A 24,033-nucleotide genomic window follows, 5' to 3' on the forward strand; every position below is an offset into this window, starting at 1 on the left:
CCACTGGAACCTTCATTTCTATTTGTCTAAGAGGAAGAAGGGGAACATATGAAGAAAAAATTTTAAGCTCTCTATTGTCGAGGGGTTTTGGTGGTTGAGAGAGGGACTGAGAGAGTGTTTCGAAGGAGGCTTTGTCTTCAAGGGAAAGAAGGTCAAGATTTATGAAGCTGTGAAAATTGGAATTAGCAGAAGCTAACCCGGCAAGGATGGGGAGCGAAAAGGCACCGTTGAGGACGAGGATGTTGTTGGCAAGGCCAGGGAGGATGGTACTTTGTGAGAATTTGAGAAGCTTGATCCAATCATTAAGGGAAAGCATTCTAATGAGCAAAGGAGTGTTCTTTGCAAGAGCCTCGAGATCGTGCATTCTAATGAAAGAAAAGAACTTAGACTTTTGGAAACATGAGAGTACCGCTTGAGTCGCGAGAGAGGGAGTGGGGAGAGGAGTGTCGAGTGACTTGGACTAGAGTGTAGTATCCCAACAGAATTTCTGCAAAGATGGGAAGAGAACAAAATAGAACCTTATAGAGTTAAAGGAAGTGCTTGAGTGAGTAGGTAGAACACCTACGAGAATGTATAAAAAAGTATGTAAGAGTTTATTTGACAAGGATTGCCAATAATGTTTTAGCAAACAATACTTGTAAACAAAAGTAAAGCCGATGAAGTCCTGACAAGCATCTCTTTTATTGAAGAGGAGAATCTGCATACTTGCCACCATCCAACAAGAAAAATGGTAAGAACCATTTTAGCTTAAGTTGGGAAGACAGGTGTCATAAACACTCCTCCCTTGTTATTGCCGTCACAACAAAAATTAATGGTTAGCGTCAGACTAATCAACCAAGTGAGAGCCTGTGAATAAAGTTTTAGGAGAATAATGGGAGAATAGGTAAAAGGGAGAACAATGTGAGCATTTTAAATATTCTAAGATTAATGGGAGTATACCTAAAAGAAAGAGAGAAAGAGAGAACATAGGGAAAAATAGGAAAAAATTTAAGAAAATTTTAGGAAACTATATAGGGAAAAATTAAGGAATTTAGAAATAATGGAAATAATAGGGAGAATTAGGAAATACTTAGCGAAATTAGGAAAAAATATAGGAAGAACTAGGGAGAAATAGGGGAGTATATAAAAAATTAAGAGAATACTCTGAAAATTAAAAAAAGTGTTTTAGGGGAGTTTAGGAGAAAGAGAGGGGAGAAAATAGTAGAGAGAGAGTGAGGGAAAAAATCTAGAGAGAGGGAGAAAGGGGGAAAGGTAGTATAAAAGGGTTTTCAAGGGATTATAAAGGGAAGAAACGTAATTAGTATGTTCAAGAGGAAAAAAGAGGATAGTAAGTGTGTGTGTGTGTGTTTCCTAACTACTACTAAATCCACAAGGGACATGTAATTACTTCCAATTCAATGTAGAAACCACCACTGTCTCAACGCTTTTCATATTAGTTTATCAGCAAGGGGAGCATAACTCTTATAGTTTCAACATATTCAACCTATGTTCAAAGAGCATGTCTCTTTTCAAAGCAAGTACATGCCTGAATATTAACTGTAGAATTTCACATGTCATTCAAAAATTTTCCTTCTTCTATTTGTATCAAAATTGTTAGGTAGGGGTCCCGTATTTCATATCTCTCACTCATCATTCTACTTATATGAAATCACCCTATAATTATAAGCCTCTTGATAGTAAAATTGTTTTTGTCTATATGTTCGAAAAAACAAAGAAATCCCGCTATGGGCTTCCACCAAGACCAAGGCAATATATAGTTTTATCTCTTGTCCCAATGGCAAAAATGCCCATGCCAGTGTTGTCTTTGTCCCATCACTCGAGCCATCCTAGATGTCTTCATAGTATCTTGTAGAGAAGTGTAGGGACTCACCTACCACCATCCAAAGAAAACTGCACAGTGGTTATCCATGTCACACCACAATATTCATCCGAAACATCCTAGCTACTCTCAATTTTCTAGGAATAATTCAGTCTCCAATGATCAAGGAAGTATTCCCTTATGTGCAGTATCAGGAAATATAGGATAGCCATAAAATATAGTAACCATTTATCTTGACTTTTTTGTTAGTCCATTAAAACCTTCTCAGGTCAACAGAGTAAACTGCTACAAATTATCAGTAGCAAAACTCACTAACCCAAGGGACTACCCATTCTTCAACTCTTACAAAACATTGGTAATGTTTGTAGTTTCTAGTAATAGTCTCATAATGTACTTATGTTTTTTGTCATAACAAAACACCAAAAGTTCTTTTATCTATCCCATAAGGGTAAAAAATTGTAATACCAATTTCCTGGATTCCATGCCCATTTTTACCAAGAGTTGTAAATGTTGTTTAATGTCCGAGGTCTAGTTTATTCAATTCCACATGTAATGTCCAACCCCATATATAAAAGATCCCCCACACTTTCCAACCAACAATTTCTATTTAATTATATCAGCTATAACAAGTGGTAAATAATCCTTTCTTCGCTTCTCTGTAAAAGGACATTTTGTATTGGTAGAAGCATTTCCATAAATAGTGCTATGTCTTTTCATCATTGAGGTCAAAAGAAGCGGAGTAGATTTTGGGTCCAACCTACATCACAGGCATTAAAATCTCGGACACATTCAACTTACTAATAAGCAATCTCCATTAAAATCTTAGACATTCTACCTCTACTAAGCAATCTCCATAACGCAAAACTTGCAAAAAGCCTCATTATCTTTTTGGCAACCAAAAAACCATCTCGGCACAAGGTGTCATTCAAATACAAGAATACTAAGTGATCCCTCTATTTCGCATCACCAACCATTCCTGATCAAAGTTTCCAGGGGTTCACAACCCGCTAGAGTGCATATAGGTAAGCATTCTCTGACTGCCTTGTCCCTCCTTGTTCATAAGTTACTAGTGGTACTTCATGAGGCTCAAAGTACTAAGGGAGGCTGCTACATGGCTTACACACTAAGATACATGACTTATTGGAAGTTAACACGCAATCAGATCCAAAGTGGCTAGTCCAAACTTTGCATGCGCACATGTATTACTTTCTAGCATCGCGTCGATGGAAGATAGTTCAGCTTCTGCATTGGCATCTTGCTATCACAGGCCAAAGGCATGTCCTTGACTAGGAGCTAGTCACTACACTCAGGCATCTAGCACTTGCTCTCAGCGTGCACATCTATGTTGTATCATCACTATGCTTTTAGTGCTCCGAGCTACTGTTTGCGTTCTCCATCCGACTCTACAAGATGGGTCTTTTCTCAAGCTCAATGCTAAATGCAAGCAACGAGCTTCATCTGTGTTTCAACACATAGAAGTATCAAATTACATCGGGCAATAGACAAACTAAGTCACTCATAAAGTATGGCTATATCTCTAGATGTCAAAAATCTATGGCATATACGCATGTGCCCGAGCTGGCTTACTTTCCAAAGCAATACTACAGTATAAGGCTCTGTGCCAAGTGGGTGTGAGTCAGGTTTCATCAACATTTCCAACTATGAACAATCACAATCCCATATGTAATGGTGCGTTTGCTTGAGGCCTTCATGTTTGCCACTTACATCCCCCCTTTCTGAAGAACAGAGGTGCACCAGCTCGATGATTAACGTAGTATGAGTGCATGACAGTGACCATATAACATTTACAAGGTCATGCGAGACTTATGTGCACAAACAAGCTAATGTATGGACTAACAGAACACACAGTTGGCTAGTGCTACCTAAGTAGAATCACACCACGAATATTGTGACCCCTTTTACATCTTTTTTTCTACAAGGCACTTCCAATGCAAGCATCAAACTCAGCTACTAAGATAGTTACATCACAAGCAATTGATCCAGCTCAGTGTGTAGGGTGTCAACCCACTTTGTTCTAATTGGGGATACCCCAAGTGGAGAAGCGATCACACCCCATCTTTGACCCACTTGTATTCCAACACTCAGGTTTGAAGGGTTAAGTAAGACGCGTTTGCGACTCCCTATCAGCTTCAAGGACACCACTTCCAGTTTCCACAATAAGGCGAGCACTACATCTCCACCAAGCAAGCATGGATGGAATGCTAAAGTATAGCGCGGATGATCGAGCATACAAGCAAAGGTGGTCTCTACTATGAATCCACAGTGCTTTGCAGCTTGGACTGGAGATAGTTTCATGCACTGTTTGCTGAGGATCAAAGTGTCGATAGTTTATCACCTAGTTATCATCCATATCCTTTAGGGAGGGAAGCGAGAGTACGTAGTCCCATGAGTTGTGATGCACCTTGTCAGGACCTATTCCCTGAGGTCGTCAATGCAGCAACTTAGAGCTCCCAAGACCAGAGTGGCACAGCTTGAAGGTTTTCACAGGTACCTCCATTGACCTCCACACCAAGGACAATTTAATCAAAGCGCTAGCAGAGTACAAAGCATCCAAAGGGCCTCGGGTGGTATGATCATCTAGAGGGTCAGACAAGACTAGAAGCACCCTCCCCAAGGCATGGAGCTCACAACCCCAATCATGAAGGATGCTTTGGCACCAAAGATTGGCCATATTAGCTTGTACCATCTGCCATTAGTGCATGTGTACCCCCATCACCCATAGCATGCTGTTTTTTTCAAATGGTCCAGGCCTCTCTTTAGGGTACCTTGCCCTATCCAATATGTACACCTTTTATCCACAGTATGCTCCCTCTATCCTCTAGTTTGAGGGGTTCCCATTAATGGGGCGGTGGTATCACCGGGAGTCTCCACTCAACCATAGGGTGCCCAGAAATATCTAGAGGCATATTAGGGCCACTATGTCCATATCCCCTTTGTTCTCCATAATCTCCCATTAATCCAAAGTTTTTTATCCCTTTCCTTTCACAACCATAATTGCACACCATTTCCTAATCAACCCAAGAGACCACGTGTCCCAATTCTCGTCCCTTCTATGCAAAGACCCCCACCCCCAAGGCTAAACCTGTCCATCCACATTCTTGCCAATCGTCCCTATAACCCTTAGTAATTTGCTAGTGTCTAATTGAGTCTAATTGAGTCATATAAGAGTCGTAGGTTACCTAAATGATGCGTGGAGGTCCCATGGGTTATTTAAAATACTCTGCCCCACTGGGTCTTTTGCCCAATATGGTATAGCCATCATTTTTTTAATCTTCATCTCTCTCACTACCTAATCATTTTTTTAGTACAAGGTTAGATCTCCATGTCCAATACCTAGGAGCCAAGTCCCATACTTTATCACCCCCTTCTATTTTCTCTCTTCAATGGGATGGAAAGGGTATGCCAGTCACTCCTTCCCCTTCCTTTTTTAGTGGAGTGCAAGGGGACAGGAAGGGTATGTGTGTGTGTGTGTGTGTGTGTGTGTGTGTGTGTGTGTATGTGTGTGTGTGTGTGTGTGTGTGTGTGTGAGAGAGAGAGAGAGAGAGAGAGAGAGAGAGAGAGAGAGAGAGAGAGAGAGGGGGTAGCATGGGTTAGTGGATGAGATGACGACGAGGACAGATGCAACTAAAGATGCAACCAGAGATGTAGAAATGGACCAGGGCATGCATGATGGAGGTCTAGTCCATCATAACTCTGCTCAGAGGGGATCGCAAAAGCATCACTCTCGATATGACCCATGGGATATAGAGATCACGAACACCATGCCCCTTGCCATAGTGAGAGACAACCCAGCACATACTGATATGATATATTTTTGCAACTCATAGGAGAGAAACCGTGGTACTTGGTTATGTGTTTTGATTTTGAGATTGAGTATTATCTTTGAGCTTTGAGTTTTGAGCTTAGTTTAGTATAGTACACCTTAGTGAGCCCTTTGCCTCAGCCCACAGAGGCTTGTATGAGTTACTATGACTTTATACTCTATCTCATAACCCCACGAGGTCTCCCAAAGACGATAACCTATGTGTGTGCGCATTTCAAGACAAACATTATCCATCTTAGACTTATCATTCAAGACAGTGGTAATCTTTACAATCCACAACAAGGACAAGTTAGAACACTGACCCTTAATTGTGGGACTGTAGTTTTCAAAATGTAGCTCCACTTGTTATCGATGTCTCAACATCATAAGCTATTTACAATAGCAGCTTCTATCCACCTTGGATGACAGTGCATCATGTGGCACCCTGGTGATTGTCTCACAGGTCTCCAGATGCTCCATATGTATGGTGAAAGTTTTTCACCCTTTTTTGAAACATAATTTCACCATTACCCCAATAAGGGGGGAAGGAGAGAGATGGAATCCTTATATGGTATCTTGAATTAATTAATGACCAAAGGTTAGCAAAGACAATTATCTGGTCCACCCACTATAGTAAGTAAAAGAATCAGTTCCTAAAGCAGGAGCTACATAAGTCATGAAGAGTGTCATTCAAGGAAGGAAATTGCTTGTTTCTAACTCTCTCTCTATGTATGTACCTATACATACATACATATATATAGATAGACAGATAAATAGAGAGAGAGAGAGAGAGAGAGAGAGAGAGAGAGAGATGGTATATGTCCATGTCATTCTTTTCACTCCACACATAGCATGATAGGCCAATTTTTCTGTATACCATCTAACACCTTGGTGTTTACAAGTGTTCAACCATGATAATAGAGTTCCATCCATGGAAGGATACTCAAGAATGTCTCATAAAAAATCAATCATTAGTGCAGTATAGCTGAATATAGTTTGAGAGCCGATTGGTCCTTTGCTTAGCTCTTAAAGACCCACCTATATAGAATGATCCTCACATATAGTCTCCATTTGTTTCTACCCGCAGTTGGTAGTCACACTATGTTGAATTTGCAATTAGATCTCTACCAAGGGATACGTGAAGAATGTTAACTATGCCCACGTAATGGATAAAATATGGTGAAGGTATTCGATCAGAGAGCATCAACCGACCTACACCAGTTTATGAGTGTAGACCTGTGGAGGCAATCCAAATTCTCATAGGAAGTCACTTTTACAAATTGAGCTGGTAGTTTATATAATCTACACGTGAGGTGTGACAAAATATGAAGAGGGGAGAGGAGAAGAGTGGAGATGAGGAGAGAGGGCACAGCTAGAGTCACACCACAAATGACTAACTGTACACTAGATTTAGTTGAAAATGTAGAATATATATATATACAAACCCATTTAGGGTTAGGGTTAGGGCATCTAACCCTTTCCTTTATAGCACTCTATTGGGTTAGTGCTATGCATATATGATCACATGATGATGCTATGCACACATGATCACATGATGTTGAGCGTGAACTCTCAACAATGTGTTGTAGTCACCTTACCTTCAGGCTTGCAGAGTGGCCGCTACTTGTGTATCCACAGTTGTATCATGGGATCTCCAAGAAATGCAATTTCTAGCGACTATTATCACGGAGGTGATTGAAGCTAAAAGGTGGAGAGTATAGGTGACGTGTAGGAGAAAAAAAGTTTTATTATGAAACAATAGTTGTCTCAACTATGTATGGCCAGTGATCTTTTTAGCTAAACAAATGCAAGCAAGTCCGGTGATAAGTTCTCAATTTGAGATGTACCGTGGCTCGGAAGCTTGGTCGTAGGTTTGGTTGTTATCCCCAAGATTTGTGTTTCTTTTGTTAGCTCGCCTAAGTCACAAGAGCTATGCTGGTCATATTAGCCCGTCTCGGTAATACTCGATTGTGACTTCAAATTGCGGGCGACATCTCCAAATAACTGTGACAGCCATCTACAGCCATCACGCTTTGAAAGTTTCCACAAAATATAAGCAGCAAGAGTTTGACGATGAATTTGCTACTCCGTGAAGGATGTCAGTAACGTGCTCACGTGTTGGTGCCAATTCTTCTACAAACACAGTCTAATGATTGTTTCTATGCATGGGAGGGAAGCAAGATTGCTACGAGAAGCCAACTGGGTGTGGCTTAGGGCAGAGAGGCGAGTTGTATATCTCATGCACTAGCTCAAGAAGAAGGTACGCTTTGAGAAGCTAAGGCATACATGAAGTTTTATATAGCCAATCCTTGCTTAGGCCAACTCAATTGGTTTAATTCTATTAGTTGTTTCATTACCCCTTGCGCATTTTTATGTAAAATTAAGTATAATATGCACAATAAGTTTCATTTACTCTAATCAGGAAAACCATGTAACCTTATGAGCACTCTTAAGGTAGTCGTGAATCGTAGTTTGGACTTTTTCCCATACAATGAACATACTAGATGCATCCTTCTATCATCGTTGAAAGTCTCCCACCATATATACCACAGAGATAAAATCATATGCATGTATCATCAGTTGTGATGCTTGGGGTTCCCATGGGCCATAGATAATGCCTTTTGACTTCTAAGCATATCAAGGATTATTGGAATTTATAGTATATGTACTCCTTTACTATCACCAAGAGGTTTCAATCATGCTTTCATGGATATGACTCCGTACATGAGCGAAGTTCGGGCTTTTAACATGTACCATGAAACATAATTCTTGTTTTAAAGAATTTGAAAGATTATTAGATATTCAACCTCCAAATTAATGTAATGGTCTATCCTTGAATTCTATGTGTAGTACCTTTCATTGCTTATTGGCATTTTCTCTTCATTTAACACTATTGCATGTGTGTGTGTGTGTGTGGAAGACAAGATGACAACCACTATTGCATAGTTAAAGGACAAAAGAGTAAGCTTAGGTAAAGGATGGAAAGAGAACATTATAGAATTAAGGAAGAGTTTGCGTATGTAGGTAAAGCACCTATGAAATTGCAAGAAAAATAGATAAGAGCTTTAATAAGAAATGACAACAATGTTTTTGCAAAAAAAAAAGGAGCTTGGCGAAGTCCTGATAAACATCTCTTTTATTGAAGAGGAGAGTCTGCATATACCTGCCACCATCCAACAAGAAAACATGATAAGAACCAGGTTAACTTAAGTTGGGAAGACAGGTGTCATAAACACTACTCCCTTGTTATCGGGGTCACAATAAATCAAAAGCTTAGCCATAAACTTAACCAGCACGATGTAAAAAATTAAGTGAAAAAGATGGGTTTGTTTAAGTGTGAATTAGGTAGAGTGTACTAGGTAGAAGGTTATAACGGTTGAGTGGTTAGGTGTGGAACAGTTCGATGCAAATTTGTAAATGTAAAAAGACAGATCATTAGTGTGTGGATTGGAATGACCTAATTTGAAATAAAAATGGGAGGGGCATTATTAAAAGGAAGGTGTGGTTTGAAATTAGGAAATTGTGAATTAGATGTGAATGTGAGAATTTTTTTGAAAAAGAAAAACAAGGGGGGGGGGAATTTAGATATGTAATAGAAAGTGGAAAAATAATGGAACAAAGGAAAAGGAAGGTGGGAAGGGTGGAAGACCAATTAGAAGAGTTTTAAAAAAAAATTAATTTAAAAATTAGAGGGGATAAACTAGGGAAAGGGTAGGATCAGTAAAAAGTAGAGTAAGAAAAAGAGAGGATAAACTAGGGAAGTAGAGCAAGAAAAAGGAAAAAGGGTGAGGAGAAAACAAAAAAACCTAGGTGAAAGTGTACTAAGTAGGGATAGGATGAATAGGGATACGTAGCTATTAGGAAAGGATTTAACTAAAAAGTAAAAATAATAATAAAACAAGGAAATAAAGCAAGGAGTTTATAAGTGTAATTATACAAGAAAAATGAACCAAATAGAGGGGGGAAATAGAGCATATAGAGAGGGGGAAATTAGAGCATATAGAGCAATTAGGGGGGGAGGGGTGCACAATATCAAATGCATTTGCAAATCAAATGAAATATGTACCCTTAGCTTAAGGTATTCTATGAGTAACTCAATGTTTGGGTCATCACTCATTGAATGTTCCATAAGAAGCTCATAACAATTACAGATCAGCTCATAAAGGCATTATATAAAGAGAATTTATCTTTTCAAGATCTTTATCACCCCAATATTGTATGGGCAGTGGGTGCATGTTCAGGTGGTCCAAATGGTGGTATCACGGAAAGAGCACTATTAGTGACTACTATTATAAAGATTTAGGGTAGCTATAGCATAACTTGACATGATTGTATCCAATCAATCCATGTATATTTTTTAAATACAAATTGACAATTCACTGTCAATTAAAGTGATCATATTTTAAGAGCTATTATAGTACTCTACTAGTAGCAAAAGTGGTCCACCTTAACAGGTGCCCACCCATATATACCAATAGGTGAAGGCAATAGCTTTTTGAGATTCCTATTTAGATGGTGTCGTGTTCTAAATACTAGTTTAGAAGGAATATATATAAAAAAACAATGATGCTCATCAAAATTGATACTATCCTTGTGTTTCTTTCTAAGAAATGCACCTAATAATAATAAAACTTACCATGTTTTTTGTTTCATAAATTCATAGGTGGTAGTGTTGTATTTTCAGTTTGTGTATAATGAGTGTCTTTACTCAACCATCAATCTCATGCATAGCCATCGTACATATATGTGATCATAATTGCAAGATAATTTTCAAACAAGTATTTACCTCATCACCATGATAATCCCATTAAGTGTTTCTATTAACTTAATTCATAGGTGGTAGATCCTCTTCACTAATACATATATAACCAATGATACCTCATCACCATGATAATCCCATTGAGTGTTTCTATTTACTTAATTCATAGGTGGTAGCTCCTCTTCTCAATACATATATAACCAATGACTTTACTCAACCCTCAATCTCATGTATAGCCACACGTGTAAATATAGTAAGAGAACATGTCCATAACATGCAAGTAGTCCAAACACACGATATAGCACCAAACATACGATACCCAACCATCATGCTTCATATGAGAAAAGCAAAGAAATGAAGTCTCTTTCTATGGTTCAGACATTTGCAACCCCATGTCCTTCATGACTAGGTCTTACCACGGCATCTTGTATTTCACTAAGTCGTCATGCACATAGGTATTTCGATCCCTAATAAATAGGTCACAACCAATGTTTTATTTGTGTAGGCTAGCAAATACAAACATCTATGTTAATGCACCAACAACATCCAGACACCTCTAATATTGGAGGAGACACCTCTAATATTGGAGGATTTATACATATTCATCATACTTTTAGACCTTTTGTGTATACAAATATATTCTACAATCAATATGTCAGCAGTAATCATGCTTCTAATCATATATGAGTAGATGTATTTTGCAATAAACATGTCATTGTAGATCATAAACTCCGTACTCAAACACGACATATAGGTAAGTATATTTCCAAAACAAGTCAATGGTGTAAGTTGCAAGTATACTGAAACACGACATATAGGTAGGTATATTTCCAAAACAAGTCAATGGTGTAAGTTATATGCAAGTATATGCCCAAAACTCTATCAATGCTACAAATTATATTTCCATGGTATATCATGATGCATGCCAAACAAGTAAAACTCATATTAAACCATATAAATATGGGCAAGAAAACTCACCAAGGATGCTTAAGTGACGACCATGATGCAAGCCCATGCATAGGCATAAAATGTAAATCGCTTAACTTAGGGTCGAGTATGTAGCACCTTAACATCCCTTTTCACATAGACAAACCCTTGGGTAGGCAAAGGTGTAGTAGTCATAATCATGGCATCAATATATGTATGGGCATACCAAACAATATTACAATGGGGAATATTGTAGAGCAGTGCATAGCCAAGCTGCATAGCCAAGCCAGATTAGCACCTGAGAACACAATTTGTGACTAGCTATTATCCCACTGGCCATAGTTGCACATTGACCATCCATCTCTTCATATGCTTGTCAATATGATGCCCAAGAAATGGATAGATTATGTGTAAGAAGTAATCACATTCCTCGTATGTAGGGAATGCTTCAGATCCATTTGTAAGGCATCATATATAATCACGTAGTTGGTTGGGCTTCACAAAAGTCCCATCAACCAACCATCGATCTTCCATAAGCCCTCAAGAAGAAAAACACAATTGCCCAATATAAGCTAATAAAGTTTCCATAATCATTGTACATAGGTCATAGTTGCATATCCATGTTACACACACACACACACACACACACACAACATGCATGTACACATGCACATGCATGCAGACACTCACACACACATATGCATGTAGACGTGCATGCGCGTGTGCACACACACACACACACACACACATGCATGCATGCGCGTTGATACACACACACATGTGCGCCTGCACCCATGCACTCACACACACACACACACACTCATAAAATATCCCCACACATTGTGTGGGTAGAGAGGTGATACACCCTGCTCCATTTATTTATAAGCCATGAGAATGATCCCTTTCTTGGGGGTCATGATGGATAGTCATGAATTATTAGTAGGTTTGTGGAGATGGAGAGAGAGAGAGAGAGAGAGAGAGAGAGAGAGAGAGAGAGAGAGAAAGAGAGAGAGAGAGAGAGAGAGTTTTTGAAAGTATTTGGAATACCAAAGGGTTTATGAGGATAAAAGAGAATGATACAATGAGCTGAGGGGTAGAGCCACTAAGGGGGCATCAACACCCATGACGAATACAAAAGAAATGCCATAATCCTTATCACAATAGTGTTAATACATAGGGGAAAAAGTCTTTGAGCTCATGGACTGGAGGCAGGGGCATCAACCTTAGGAGGGGGCCATCGATGTGTGATATTGTTGTGGTGGCATAAAACTTGAGATGAAGTGATGCTGACTGTTGACCTGTGTAGTCCACTGTGGTCTATTGGCTATAGCCTTGTGGCAAACAATTCACCTCATGATATGTGAGCGGGATGAAGGGGGCCTCAACGCTATAGTGGAAGGGAGGTGCCTTGTGTATGTGCAGCTCTAGGCTCTCAAACCATTTGCATGTATGTGTCTAACAACACCTCTGATCACCCACTATTGCTGATGCCATGGAGTAGGATAAAGCCAACAAAGGTAGCCTAAAGTTGCCTTGTGGTGCGAGACCCATTCTAAGGTGGTTGAGATATGTGATGGTCTGAAATCCTGCATCGAGTTATAGTAGGGATGCCCCAAACTTAGCCAAGACTATCCTGATGTGGGACTTAAGGCTTACTGCGAATTATGTATGAAAGCATGAGAACCTAAATCCTCTCATCTCAAGCTCAATCAATCTCTCATAGGTCTGGCCCCCCTACTGGCTACCATACATACCTACTAGTTGGATCGAGGAGTCAAAGAGAAGAGTCTTGGTTCAAGGGTCCTAGGAGTGAGAGTGAAAGCATTGTCGTTGGAGTCTAGCTAGCATGGCGTACTCCAGGTCAGTCGAGCCTATAATGCTGGTTGCATCGTAAAGATTGGGCCCAAGAAAAGGAACCCTAGGTAGGTGTAGGATGCAACCACGTCCATTGGCAATCCATCCGAGGTGAACATTGTGCATGACTACCAAGGATGTGTTGAAGATCATGACCTTGGTTTTACCAAGGTTACCCTTCAAGTCATGTCTCTCATACAAGGCATGAATCGCATCTAAAATTCACTAGAGACCCTCTGTTGAGGAAGAGAGTAAGGCCATGTCATTTGTGTATAAGAGAATGTGGAGCAAGGATCCAGCTAGAGAGCAACCTGCCCCTCCTAGAGAGAGAGAGAGAGAGAGAGAGAGAGAGAGAGAGAGAGAGATTTTCATCAATAAGGTTGTTGTATAGTGGAATAGATCTTGTCTTGCTATTGAATCCCCCCCTAGGGGTCGTGAGAGTCATGAATTATTAATAGGAATTTGGAGTGTCTTTTGATCATAAGATTAGGGTGAAACAAATCTTTATCTTACTATTGAAGATGCAAAAGAATCTTATCACAAACGATGTTCTCATTTCTACCCACATAGTGTTTGCCATTGAAGGGGTCATGTCCCTTCAAATAACTGCATCCACATAGTCAAACAATTGTATGTTAGAAAATTTTAATTCAAGGGGATGGGGGCAGGCCGGGGGGGGAATATAGTAGAGACAATTCAAAACTTGAAGAAAATGATACTAATATCCAAATTTCAAAAAATCCATGTCCAAGTCGATGCATTTGCATGACTTTGCATGCAATTTCCAGCGATGATCATCATGTATGTGGGCATATGCTATGCAACCAAATATGCGGAGATGTCCAATGTGTGGCTTGTGACCAGTGAATGCTTCATAAGGAGTCATACCTTGTATCGGTTTGGTAGGAAGCCGATTAAGGAAATAGTTTGCAGTAGCTCTTGCTTCTGCCCAATACTGATTTGGAAGAGGCTTTTCACTAAGCATTGCTCGAGCACTGTCTGCTAAAGTCCCATTCTTCCTTTCAGCTCTTGCATTCTGCTGAGGAGTATCTGCACATGTGAATTGTCTTCGAATGCCATGATTTCTGGAAAAGTTTATGAATGCTGAAGACATGTATTCACCTCCTCTATTTGATCTCATGACCTTGATCTTTATGCCTGTTTGGTTTTCTACCATGGCTTTGAATTCTTGAAATCTGGAAAACACTTCAGATTTCTCTTTCAGAAAGTAGACCCAACAATATCTTCACCACATAAGTGCTCAATGTCTTCCCTGTCATCAATAATCCTCAACAAGGGGAACCAGTCCTTATTTGTTGTTATGTGATTGGATGCACCACTATCAACATATCGAGTATTGTTTGGCTCATTGCATGACACCAAAGCAACAACACGAAATAAGTGATTATTGGGATTTGAGGGACCCGTGCCATTACCCTTTTGTTGGTCACCCTGTCTTGTAGCAACCCTTAGCATCATACTCAAGCTTTCCATAGTAATGGCAATCTACTTTCTATTTACCATTACCCTGCCCATTGCCACCACCATTGGAAGACTTGTATTGTGCCAGCTTTGCATTTCTTCCATTATACTACCAACTTGAAGCCTGATTATCGCTCTACTTTCCTCCTTGACCTTTGACTCTAGTAGATAATGCATAGTTAGAACCTTGCATTTTCTAATTGTTATACTTCTCATTACTTTGCCCTTCTTGCATAAGGAGACTTGCCAAGACATTTGTAGTTGATAAGGTTTCTCTAGCTAAAATGATAGTCACCAACACTCCGGGCACTCATCAAGCCTCTAAAGTGTAACCTACACAAACTCATTGTCAAACCTTTTCTAAATTAATGTTAGCTAATCTTTATACTCCTATATCCATATAAAAGATGATTAGTGATGAGGGTTCTTTCTTCCTACCTTAGATAGATTATATGTGCCTTTAGTGCTAGTATCAATGGTGTATTATTGGTTTGAAAAACATCATGCAAGATCTTCCAACCTTCTTGTATGGACTTCATCATTTACCCATATGGAGTCATATTATCCTTTACATACAACATAGAAAGTGCCTTTCTACACCTCTTGTTCCATGCTTTCTTCACCTCTTTAGTTGCTTTTCATTTGGCACTTTTTTAACTCTAGTTATCAACATCCATAGTTTTCTATCTTCCTAGCATTACTCCTTGTGAAGTACACTCTCTTTCATGGTATCTATGTCTTAAATGAACATCAACTACTTTTTTTGCACTATTTCAACACCACCGAGTTTCTAGCTACCTCACCACTCACCAAAGAACTTGTCTTGAACTCTTATAAGCCCTTGTCAAGGGATGACTTATTGGCCTCTTGATAAATCCCAAAACACTTGAGATTGTACGCTTTCATAACTAGGGGCCAATGAATAATTGGGTGTAGCCAGTTTTTATGAAGTTCAAGGTGATGATGGAGAGCCAAACTATGTTTGCTAATTTCAACCACCATGCTGGGTGTGTCAGTTTCCAAAGGAAGATTGCCAACTGAATCCATGAGGTTGTAGCTTATTGGGGAGGCTTGCAAGTGAGAGAGAGGAGATCCTTATTGGGGAGGGGAGAAGTAATTGTAGAAGCAAAAGGGCCAATGGTTGCATCCACTAATGCTAGTTGTCTATTGCTGTTATGCTAGTTAACTTTGATTTGCATTTTATGAAATTTGGGGGGGGGTGCTTGACATCAACCATGTGCTGGTTGTACTTGTACTATGCTCATTGAGCACTATGAGAGTAAATTAGCTTATTAGAGGATGTGGACACTCATAATAATGATGGTGGAAATTGGGCATCGTACTAGTACTACCAGTTACTGAGCACATGTGTGACTTCTAACTCTTTCCAATATTAGAACTAGTTAGTGAGCACTGGTTTTAGTTAATTACGTACGTAAGCACTAGTTTTAGTGAAGAAACTTGTTACTTAGAAGAGTTGGTTATCTATAACTTAACCGATTTTGTTATCTTTGCATGAATTCTAATTATCGTGCATGTTGATCACAACTCTTCTTGGTCTAATGCAGAGGTTGAATTATAAAAATCCCTCAAAATTATATAGCTATTGAGATTTTTTTATTTAATTGAGAAATTTATATGTTTTCATGCTGAAGAAAATTGGCTACCATGCACCATGGCATTCAATAAGCTTAACTAGGATGTGGACACTTATAATAATGATGTTGGAAATCGGCCAGTATATCTATGCATTCAAAGCTGGCAAGACTTCCACTCTTTACTTACCCAAGATTAGAATCCTTGGAGAGACGGAGTCATTGCTCCACAATCTGGCAACTTACAAGATGGTGGCTTTACAGGATGATTAGTTAGGATCCAGGCTGGCACCTTTGGATGATCTTATCAATCCACAGCAAAGGACATAAGGACATTTAAGTGCTCCATACCAACGAATTTCTATTGCATTTGCTACACCACCACTAGGCGACTGCAGATCTTTGCAATAGCATGTGGAACAATTTGCAACTGTTTTACAAGTCCAAAGCATTGACGCCACTTACAATGGAATCAAAGTCCATCTCAATAAGAAGCTATGGAAGCAATTACGGGAGATTTTGTCAAGATTTACTCACAAGTATCTTTCGGTTCAGGCATGAATGGTAAATCATCACTATGATCTAATTGGGAAAACCTCCATGTGGAGACAATCGTGTCTATACTAGAGGCTTAGCCATGTGCCATCGAGAGTCTCTCCCATGAGAACGATATGAATGCTTCGAGCTATCACTAGGGGGCTTACGTTGAACCTATCAAGTTGCAATGCTCTCTCATAAAATAGTGTTTTGTAAACCATGATTCAATTGCACGGATACCTATAAAAAACAACAATGCGTTGGGAATAGCCGAAGATGTACAAGGCTCATGTCAATGTGTAGGAACCAATATTGAAATAGTCAATAATGCGATTAGCATGTCCCCTGCGTGTGTAGTGCAAAACGTATGCAACTAACTAAATCCAAGAGATAGATTAGTCTACCAAGTGTACCACTAATGGGATGAACTACCCACTACTAGAATTGAGGTGGTACGTCAAATGTATGAATGTGTATAGTGATGTTAGATCCAATGGGGGCTAACACCAATGTGTATCACAATCTTCTTAGCTTCTGCTCTTGTTGTTCTTACTGGTTACATCTCTTGAAGTTGCCATTTGTCCCATTAAAGGCTTTGGTTAAAGATTTAAGCTGAGCATAGAGTGTTATGTGTTGTTGCCTAATTGCATGAGTACAATCATTTGGGCTACATCTCCCATCTTTATTGAAGCTTTCTAGCTGCATTGGGGGTTTTGCAATAGTGTGCTAGTTGCTACTAGGCATGAAAACATGATACAACACCATTGTGTGGCTGGTTGACCTGCTCACCTATGTAGTAACTTAGAGCTAAAGTTGTCACCTCTTGCTACAAGACTCTAAAGATAATAAATATGGCACATCATCATCCACACTTGAGAACATTGCAATAAAAATTCATATTCATACATTTTTCACCTAATTCATAAGAAGAAAGCAAGTAAATGCCTGATGTTGTTGAAAGGTGATAATTGTTTTGGAGATGTTAATCATGTTTAATAGAGCCACTCTCATGTACAGCTATAGAATGGCATTAGTATTCGACTTTCGACTACATAAATCACTTCCTCACAAGGACTCCATTACATACATGTACTAATACCTTTATTCCAAAACATGAGATCACAAGTTTAAAAAATAATAGATTCTTCATAATATCGTATTTGTTTATGTGCCAAATATTCATGACAAAGGGTTGTGTAAATTCAATTCGCAACTTATATGCCGAGTGATGAGTTAAACCACCAAGAGTAGAAAAAACGTGAAGTCCTCACCTAAAGCATGACAAAACTACTCAAATGACCAAGGCAAATTTCTATTTTTAAATTTAAAAGGACTAATTTGTCATGAAAGCCCATCATTTGAAAATCAAACAAAATTTTAGACATCCAACATACTCAAATTTGATTCAAGAAACTAACTTGATCAATGACTAAACTACAATTGTTGGAGCTATAAAGAATTTACAATGCAAGGGAGAGGACTAACTACAAACACAACCTTGGGCAACCACTCGAGCAATGCCTCGAGGATGTGAGGCAAAGGATTCCATGTCACACATCCCAACGAATCTTAACATGATGACTTTACAATCCCATTTCACCTTGAAGAAACTTGAAGAATCATCTTGCCACCCAAATAGCTAATGAAATGTCATACACCCAAGGACTCGTTTAATATCGCACAAAAATACATTTAGGAGCACCGGGACGTGCTTAGCCAACACACAAATCACCATGGCAACTACTACCACACTCGGTGCTATCAAAAGTGAAATTTCCAAGCGATTCACAAGTCAATAAGGTGCGACTTTGTGTCGTGAAGGTGTTTAAAGATGAGGTGTGTTAAAGAGCCTTGCTCAAACTCCAACATGGATTTGCACCCGAAACCAAAAACCAAGAGGAGCCATATGTTTATGCACAAAGGAACTAGAAGTGTTTAAGATAGACACAAGCCATACAGTCTAAGAGAAACCTGACAACATTATTACAAGGGTCTCAAGACAAGATTGAAGACTGCTTCACCCCCTGAAATACACATGTACCACTAAATCCCCTATATTCAAGAAGTCTAAAATCTTACATAGACAGCTTGTCTCTTTCAACATCTTTATCTCATCTTATAATTCCACATTACACATTCTGCAACTGAAATTTCACAAATTCCAATGGCCTAACCATTCACAAAATAATTTATCAGTAACAGAGAAAAAGAGAGCTAAAAGCATAATCAGTTCGAACTCGAAAGCACAGCCATCTCAATATCTATCAATGTGCTTTTTGACTGACTTTTACTAAGGAGGATATCTCCAATGGGAGTTCATAATCGGCAGAAACAAGGTAAAAAGGTTGATTAGCCCAGTGCACCAATATCCGTGAGTCTAAACCACATTGTTTGTCTTATGCCTTCTCATGTTTCAGGTTAGTATCCTTTAAACAATCAAATACATTGTGTGACCAAGTTTCAGACATACCTCCTAATCTCACTGGATTTTTTTTAGAAGAAGGGCCTCAACGAAAATTTAACCCTAAACCAGCCTAGTTTCGTGTTCAATGGCAATCAGACTAGCAAATTCAAAATTGTAGCCAGATTTTGAATGGTGTTATAACTATCTAAAATTGCAACAGTTTGATTTCCTATTTGTCGGGACTCGGCAATCAAATCAGCTAGTTTGAAACTCGAGCTGGCTCAATGCTAGCTGAGCCTCTCTTTTCCCAAACTCTGGCCTCAACAGACGATGAATCAAACCTCTAATCTTAACCATAGGACAAGTGAACCAACTCAAACCAAAATGTAGAATTCAAACTTCTTATATCGAGCTTATCCTTATTATACACCTCTTCCAACCAAAGGAGATTTTTGCAGAGTGACTTCTAAAAGGTACAATTTCTATCTAAAGTTTCTTTCTACAGGGGCTTTAGCTATGTAAAGACAATGAAAGCTCTCAATTACCAGTATCATGTATGCACAAAAAATTTCCCAACTGTAAAAGGAGGAGCTCATGCAGCACCACACGATTACCAGTATCATGTATGCACAAAAAATTTCCCAACTGTAAAAGGAGCTCATGCAGCACCACACACCTTCAAAACATATCAGCCACTATCGACAATGTGATAGATTTTCTATCCAAATGTTAAGTCTTTGGACACACTTCCAGCTCTCACAAGAATACTTTTTTTGGGGGAGGGAAATCCAAACCACAAGATGAATCTAAACCTTACGAGGAGAGAACGAACCTGAAGTGGAAATATTCCATCTTGTATTTACCTCATCATATTAGTTGTATGTTCATCTCTTCCAACAAGCAAAATTTTGAATTGTCAAAGACTTGCCAGTGGTAATTTCACAAGGTTCTAGTAGCAAAATAAAGGATTCTTTAGTGATCCACAAAACCTCAGTCACCTGTCTTATATATGCACAGAAATTTTCCTAACTCTAGATGCAACAGGTTACACAGCAAGACCTGCCTTCAAGGAATGACAATGACCACATACTCAAGAATGTGAACTTCTTCGATGGAAACACCTGGCTGTGGGGTTTGTCAGGATAAAGTGGGCCACAAGTACATGACTATTAATCCAATCTATGGCCACCAGCATGCCCACCCATACTCCAAAAGAAGCCTTCCAAAAGAAGAGTGCTATTACCTGGAGTATGGAGATGCAGATCGTGACCTAGACCTAGAATAGCCCCGCCTTGGGCTGCGGTGAGGAGAATATCCACGCGATGTAGACCGATCACGCCTGGACCTGTGGCTGCGGTATGGCGAGTACTCTGGAGAGTACTCTCGCTGATTGTACCTTGGTGAACGCCGAGAACGGTATCCATCTCGTGGTGACTCGTAGCTTCCACGGCGTCTTCTCCGATCACCATACACTATAAAGAGACACTCAAGTGAGTTAAGTAATAAAGCATGTAGCAAATGTAAAGAAGCCCCATTATTGAAACAAAGGTAGCAGAACACCGAGGGCAGCATACCAGTGTCTCTTGAGTTTCTTATACCAAGATATCTTCCTGGAGTGGGAGTCCGGGGCCGCTTACGCCTTGCCTACAAGAGAAAACTTGTTGTCATTAAAGAGGGTCTCACTTTGTTTCTACTGTCACACAGGGAGCTGAAACTACCCGAGATCCTATAAACGTGGAAGCGCTTGAAGTCCAAAATGAGCACTCATCAAGCGCACAAGAAATGTATCTACTCCACACTGCATTAAATCCCTACAAAAAATACAAGACAAACAAAAACTGCTTTCCCGGCTACTTGGTTCCCTTTCTGTATTGCAGACAGAACAAATGTGCACTTGTGCTCATCCAAACTCTAAGAACTAAGCAAATCCACAAACTAGTGCACATCTCGATCAAAAGATACCAAACTTAGATGCCCGATTAAGTTGGTGATATACTCGAATTGTTTGAAGTGTGTGGCATTTGTTTAGTTGGTGCAAGGCAGGAGCTGTTAATTTGACCAACTGATCAAGCTCATTAAGTTCGTGAAATGCTCAAGTGTTGTAGCTGAAACTGAATGGCTGCCTTGCCACCAAAAAGCTGAAAACAAAAGTGCTTAACATTTAAATCAAAATTTTCAGACCAAAAACTTTTTCCAGCAACGTAGTTTTGTGAGCAGCTCACCAGATTTATAAGCATTGTATGTAAAGACAGCCTACAGTCCCACAGAAACCATGATGAAACACCAAACCAAAGCCAAACTAAAGTAATTCATCACAGGTAAACTATGACCTTTTCCACTGTGATGACCCTTCCATCAAGAATGGAGCGATTCAGGTACTTCATACAGCGTTCTGCATTCTCAACCGTATCCATAGTCACAAATGCAAATCCACGAGACGCTTTTGAACGAGCATCAACAACTAATCTGCATTCCAGCACCTGTGATTTCACAAATAATGGTAAGCAGTTTTACCCTGTAACATAGGACCCCTCCCAGTGATCTTGTTAACTCTTCCACAGAAGGCATTAAAGACGAGTACAGAGTCAAATCAAGTTTGAATCCTTCACATTCGTCACTTGATTAAAATTGTACCTTGCCTTCCCGTGAAAAATAATCCTCTAGATCTCTCTCTGTTGTGTGTGTAGACAGACCAGTAACATAAAGATTATTCCCAGGATTGATGGCATCAGGTTTATCCCTGGGACTCCTATAGAAAAAAGGGGCGAGAAACTTCAGCTAAGTTTTAAAACATACATACATTCTGGAATCTGTCACCATGCAATGTTTTCAGCTATACACACTTTGAAGTCACTTTTGACACGAAAAGTGACTGGCAACTGGAAACATCACTTGAGAATAGACCTGGTTAAAAAACTGATGTTTTTACCTTGACAAACTTCGAGATCTTGACCTGGAACGTGCCTTTGCAGGACTCCTAGATCGTGACCGGTACCTGTAGCGCCTAGATGGAGACACAGAATACCTGTAGACAGGAAAGCCATTTCCTTACTCTCACTAGCTCAAACATCCAAGCCGTGAGAAGGTCTTTCTCTCAACCAAAAGTAAAATGAATACTCATCCTCCATCCACTGCCTAGACAGGAAAGCCATTTCCTTACTCTCACTAGCTCAAACATGCAAGCCGTGAGAAGGTCTTTCTCTTAACCAAAAGTAAAATGAATACCCATCCTCCATCCACTGCCACAACAATACAGTTGACTTCAACTTATGAAGCACATAACCGGCAGGCATAGGCAGATGATCTCACAAATGTGCAGGCTAAAGAGTTCCTTATGTAAGACCGTTATATATGACAGCAATCAACGGTCTCGTCAAGCCCTCTGAAGCTTTCGCTGACTAAACTTCTACGTTCTTTTCAAAGTCCAAATGCTCATTTCAAGACTCATCATCATGGGTATGAAGCACGTCCACATAAACCGTTCGATGAAGAAGGGTGTACATGCCCCTTACAAAAGTTGAAGAGCAATGGAAACAGGGCATATCGACACAAGCCCCACCTTTACCCGTATCAAGCACGTCATTCCACTATGAATTTCCCCCTATAACGAACCAACTTGCCCAACAAAAGTGATGTATTTGCTCTGTCTGATTAGCCTGCCAGGCAGGCATAAAAAGGGAAAAGTTTTTGAAAGTAGTTCCGTGGCTGGGCCAAAAAAACTCGGAACGCTTATATTACCCGAAAAATTTTAGTAATTCTTGAAAAGTCTGTACCCCGAGACCTTGGGATGAAGTGCTGATGAACATGTCAGCAATTATTCGTATGATTGTACATTGCGTTTCCAGTAACCGTCGCAGATTGGCATCGTGAGACATTGTCAGCTCAAACTTTGCTGAGTGTCTGGGTGTAAAAAAGCCGTAAAGTCTGTCCTCTTCATACTTCCATGGACGTCGCTGAGCAGGGCCGTTCGCCCAAACAAAACTATTTTAAAAGCTTCATTCTGAAGAACGGGTAAAAAAAAGAAGTGGTACCTGCGTCGTGGAGAATCAGCCTGCACAAAGTCGCAAAAGGAACACATGAGAAAAGAAACCTACAAGCAGAATTATCTACCGAAAGCGCTTAAAGCTTGACAGCCTAGCTCTAATCACACACAGCATTCGAAACAATTTTGCCGCGCCTGTGACATCGTAGGCCGCGTCAACCTAAAAAGGGACGAATATACTTTTGAGAAATGTCTGGGAGGGGAGGGAATTATCCCTCAATCTCTCAGTTGGCTGCCCTATCACGCTGAAACAGAAAGCTTCGAAGTTCAAGCGGGTGAGAGCTACGACGCGCATGAAAGCAGGAAATACCATGATCGAAAAGCTCGTTCAAGAAAGGATTTCGCTGCACCGAGAAGTGGCCGATAGACAAGACGAACATAAGACGGGAATGTACAAAGAAGAGGGCAGTTTGACAATGCAAGCTACCTTGCTCTTTATCCCCCAACACTATATAGACTTTCTTTGATGACGTGGCGCATCCTCTCATTGATTTATTAGGTGGCGTTTTGGGATCAATCTTTACCATCTTGATTACTCTCATTATGGCAAATTTAATCTCTCCATTATCCTTCCTAATTGCTTTCATTTTGGCTCCAATCGTTGCTTTTCATCATCTATTCTTAAATTCCCTCCGTCTTTGCACTCCAAGATTATGCCTCATCACATCTTCTACTCATTATGCAATCGAGCTCCTTCTCACCTTGGGATTGCATTATGGGAGTACGAGATCTCATTGTCATAGAATCAAAAGCCCCATGATAGTCACTAGTACTATAACCAAGATTTGTAG

The 24,033-nt window shown here is 39.7% G+C and overlaps 1 protein-coding gene across 3 annotated transcripts; it reads right to left on the minus strand.

Moving 5' to 3' along the window:
* Positions 1-19,986: 19,986 nt before the first annotated feature.
* On the minus strand, positions 19,987-23,657 carry LOC147905123 (serine/arginine-rich splicing factor SR45a-like). Of its 3 annotated transcripts, XR_015542714.1 has the most exons (8): positions 23,553-23,657; positions 23,232-23,251; positions 22,130-22,225; positions 21,835-21,949; positions 21,531-21,680; positions 21,197-21,338; positions 20,775-20,844; positions 20,601-20,672 (listed from the first exon to the last, which is right to left on the minus strand). XR_015542714.1 is itself a non-coding variant. In XM_087390289.1 (7 exons), exons 1-7 carry the CDS (start codon positions 23,553-23,555, stop codon positions 20,440-20,442), a joined length of 687 nt encoding a protein of 228 aa, XP_087246415.1. In that variant the 5' UTR covers positions 23,556-23,657; the 3' UTR covers positions 19,987-20,439. The 3 variants fall into 3 exon arrangements, 2 of the variants coding, with proteins under 2 accessions (XP_087246415.1, XP_087246423.1); XM_087390289.1 differs by lacking the exon at positions 21,197-21,338 and having other exon boundaries at positions 19,987-20,672; XM_087390297.1 differs by lacking the exons at positions 20,601-20,672; positions 20,775-20,844 and having other exon boundaries at positions 20,851-21,338.
* Between the last annotated feature and the right edge of the window lie 376 nt (positions 23,658-24,033).

The sequence above is a fragment of the Dipteris shenzhenensis genome, chromosome 2 (assembly GCF_047967505.1).
Source record: "Dipteris shenzhenensis isolate YYH24624 ecotype China chromosome 2, Dip_SZ_1.0, whole genome shotgun sequence".
Lineage (NCBI taxonomy): Eukaryota > Viridiplantae > Streptophyta > Polypodiopsida > Gleicheniales > Dipteridaceae > Dipteris > Dipteris shenzhenensis.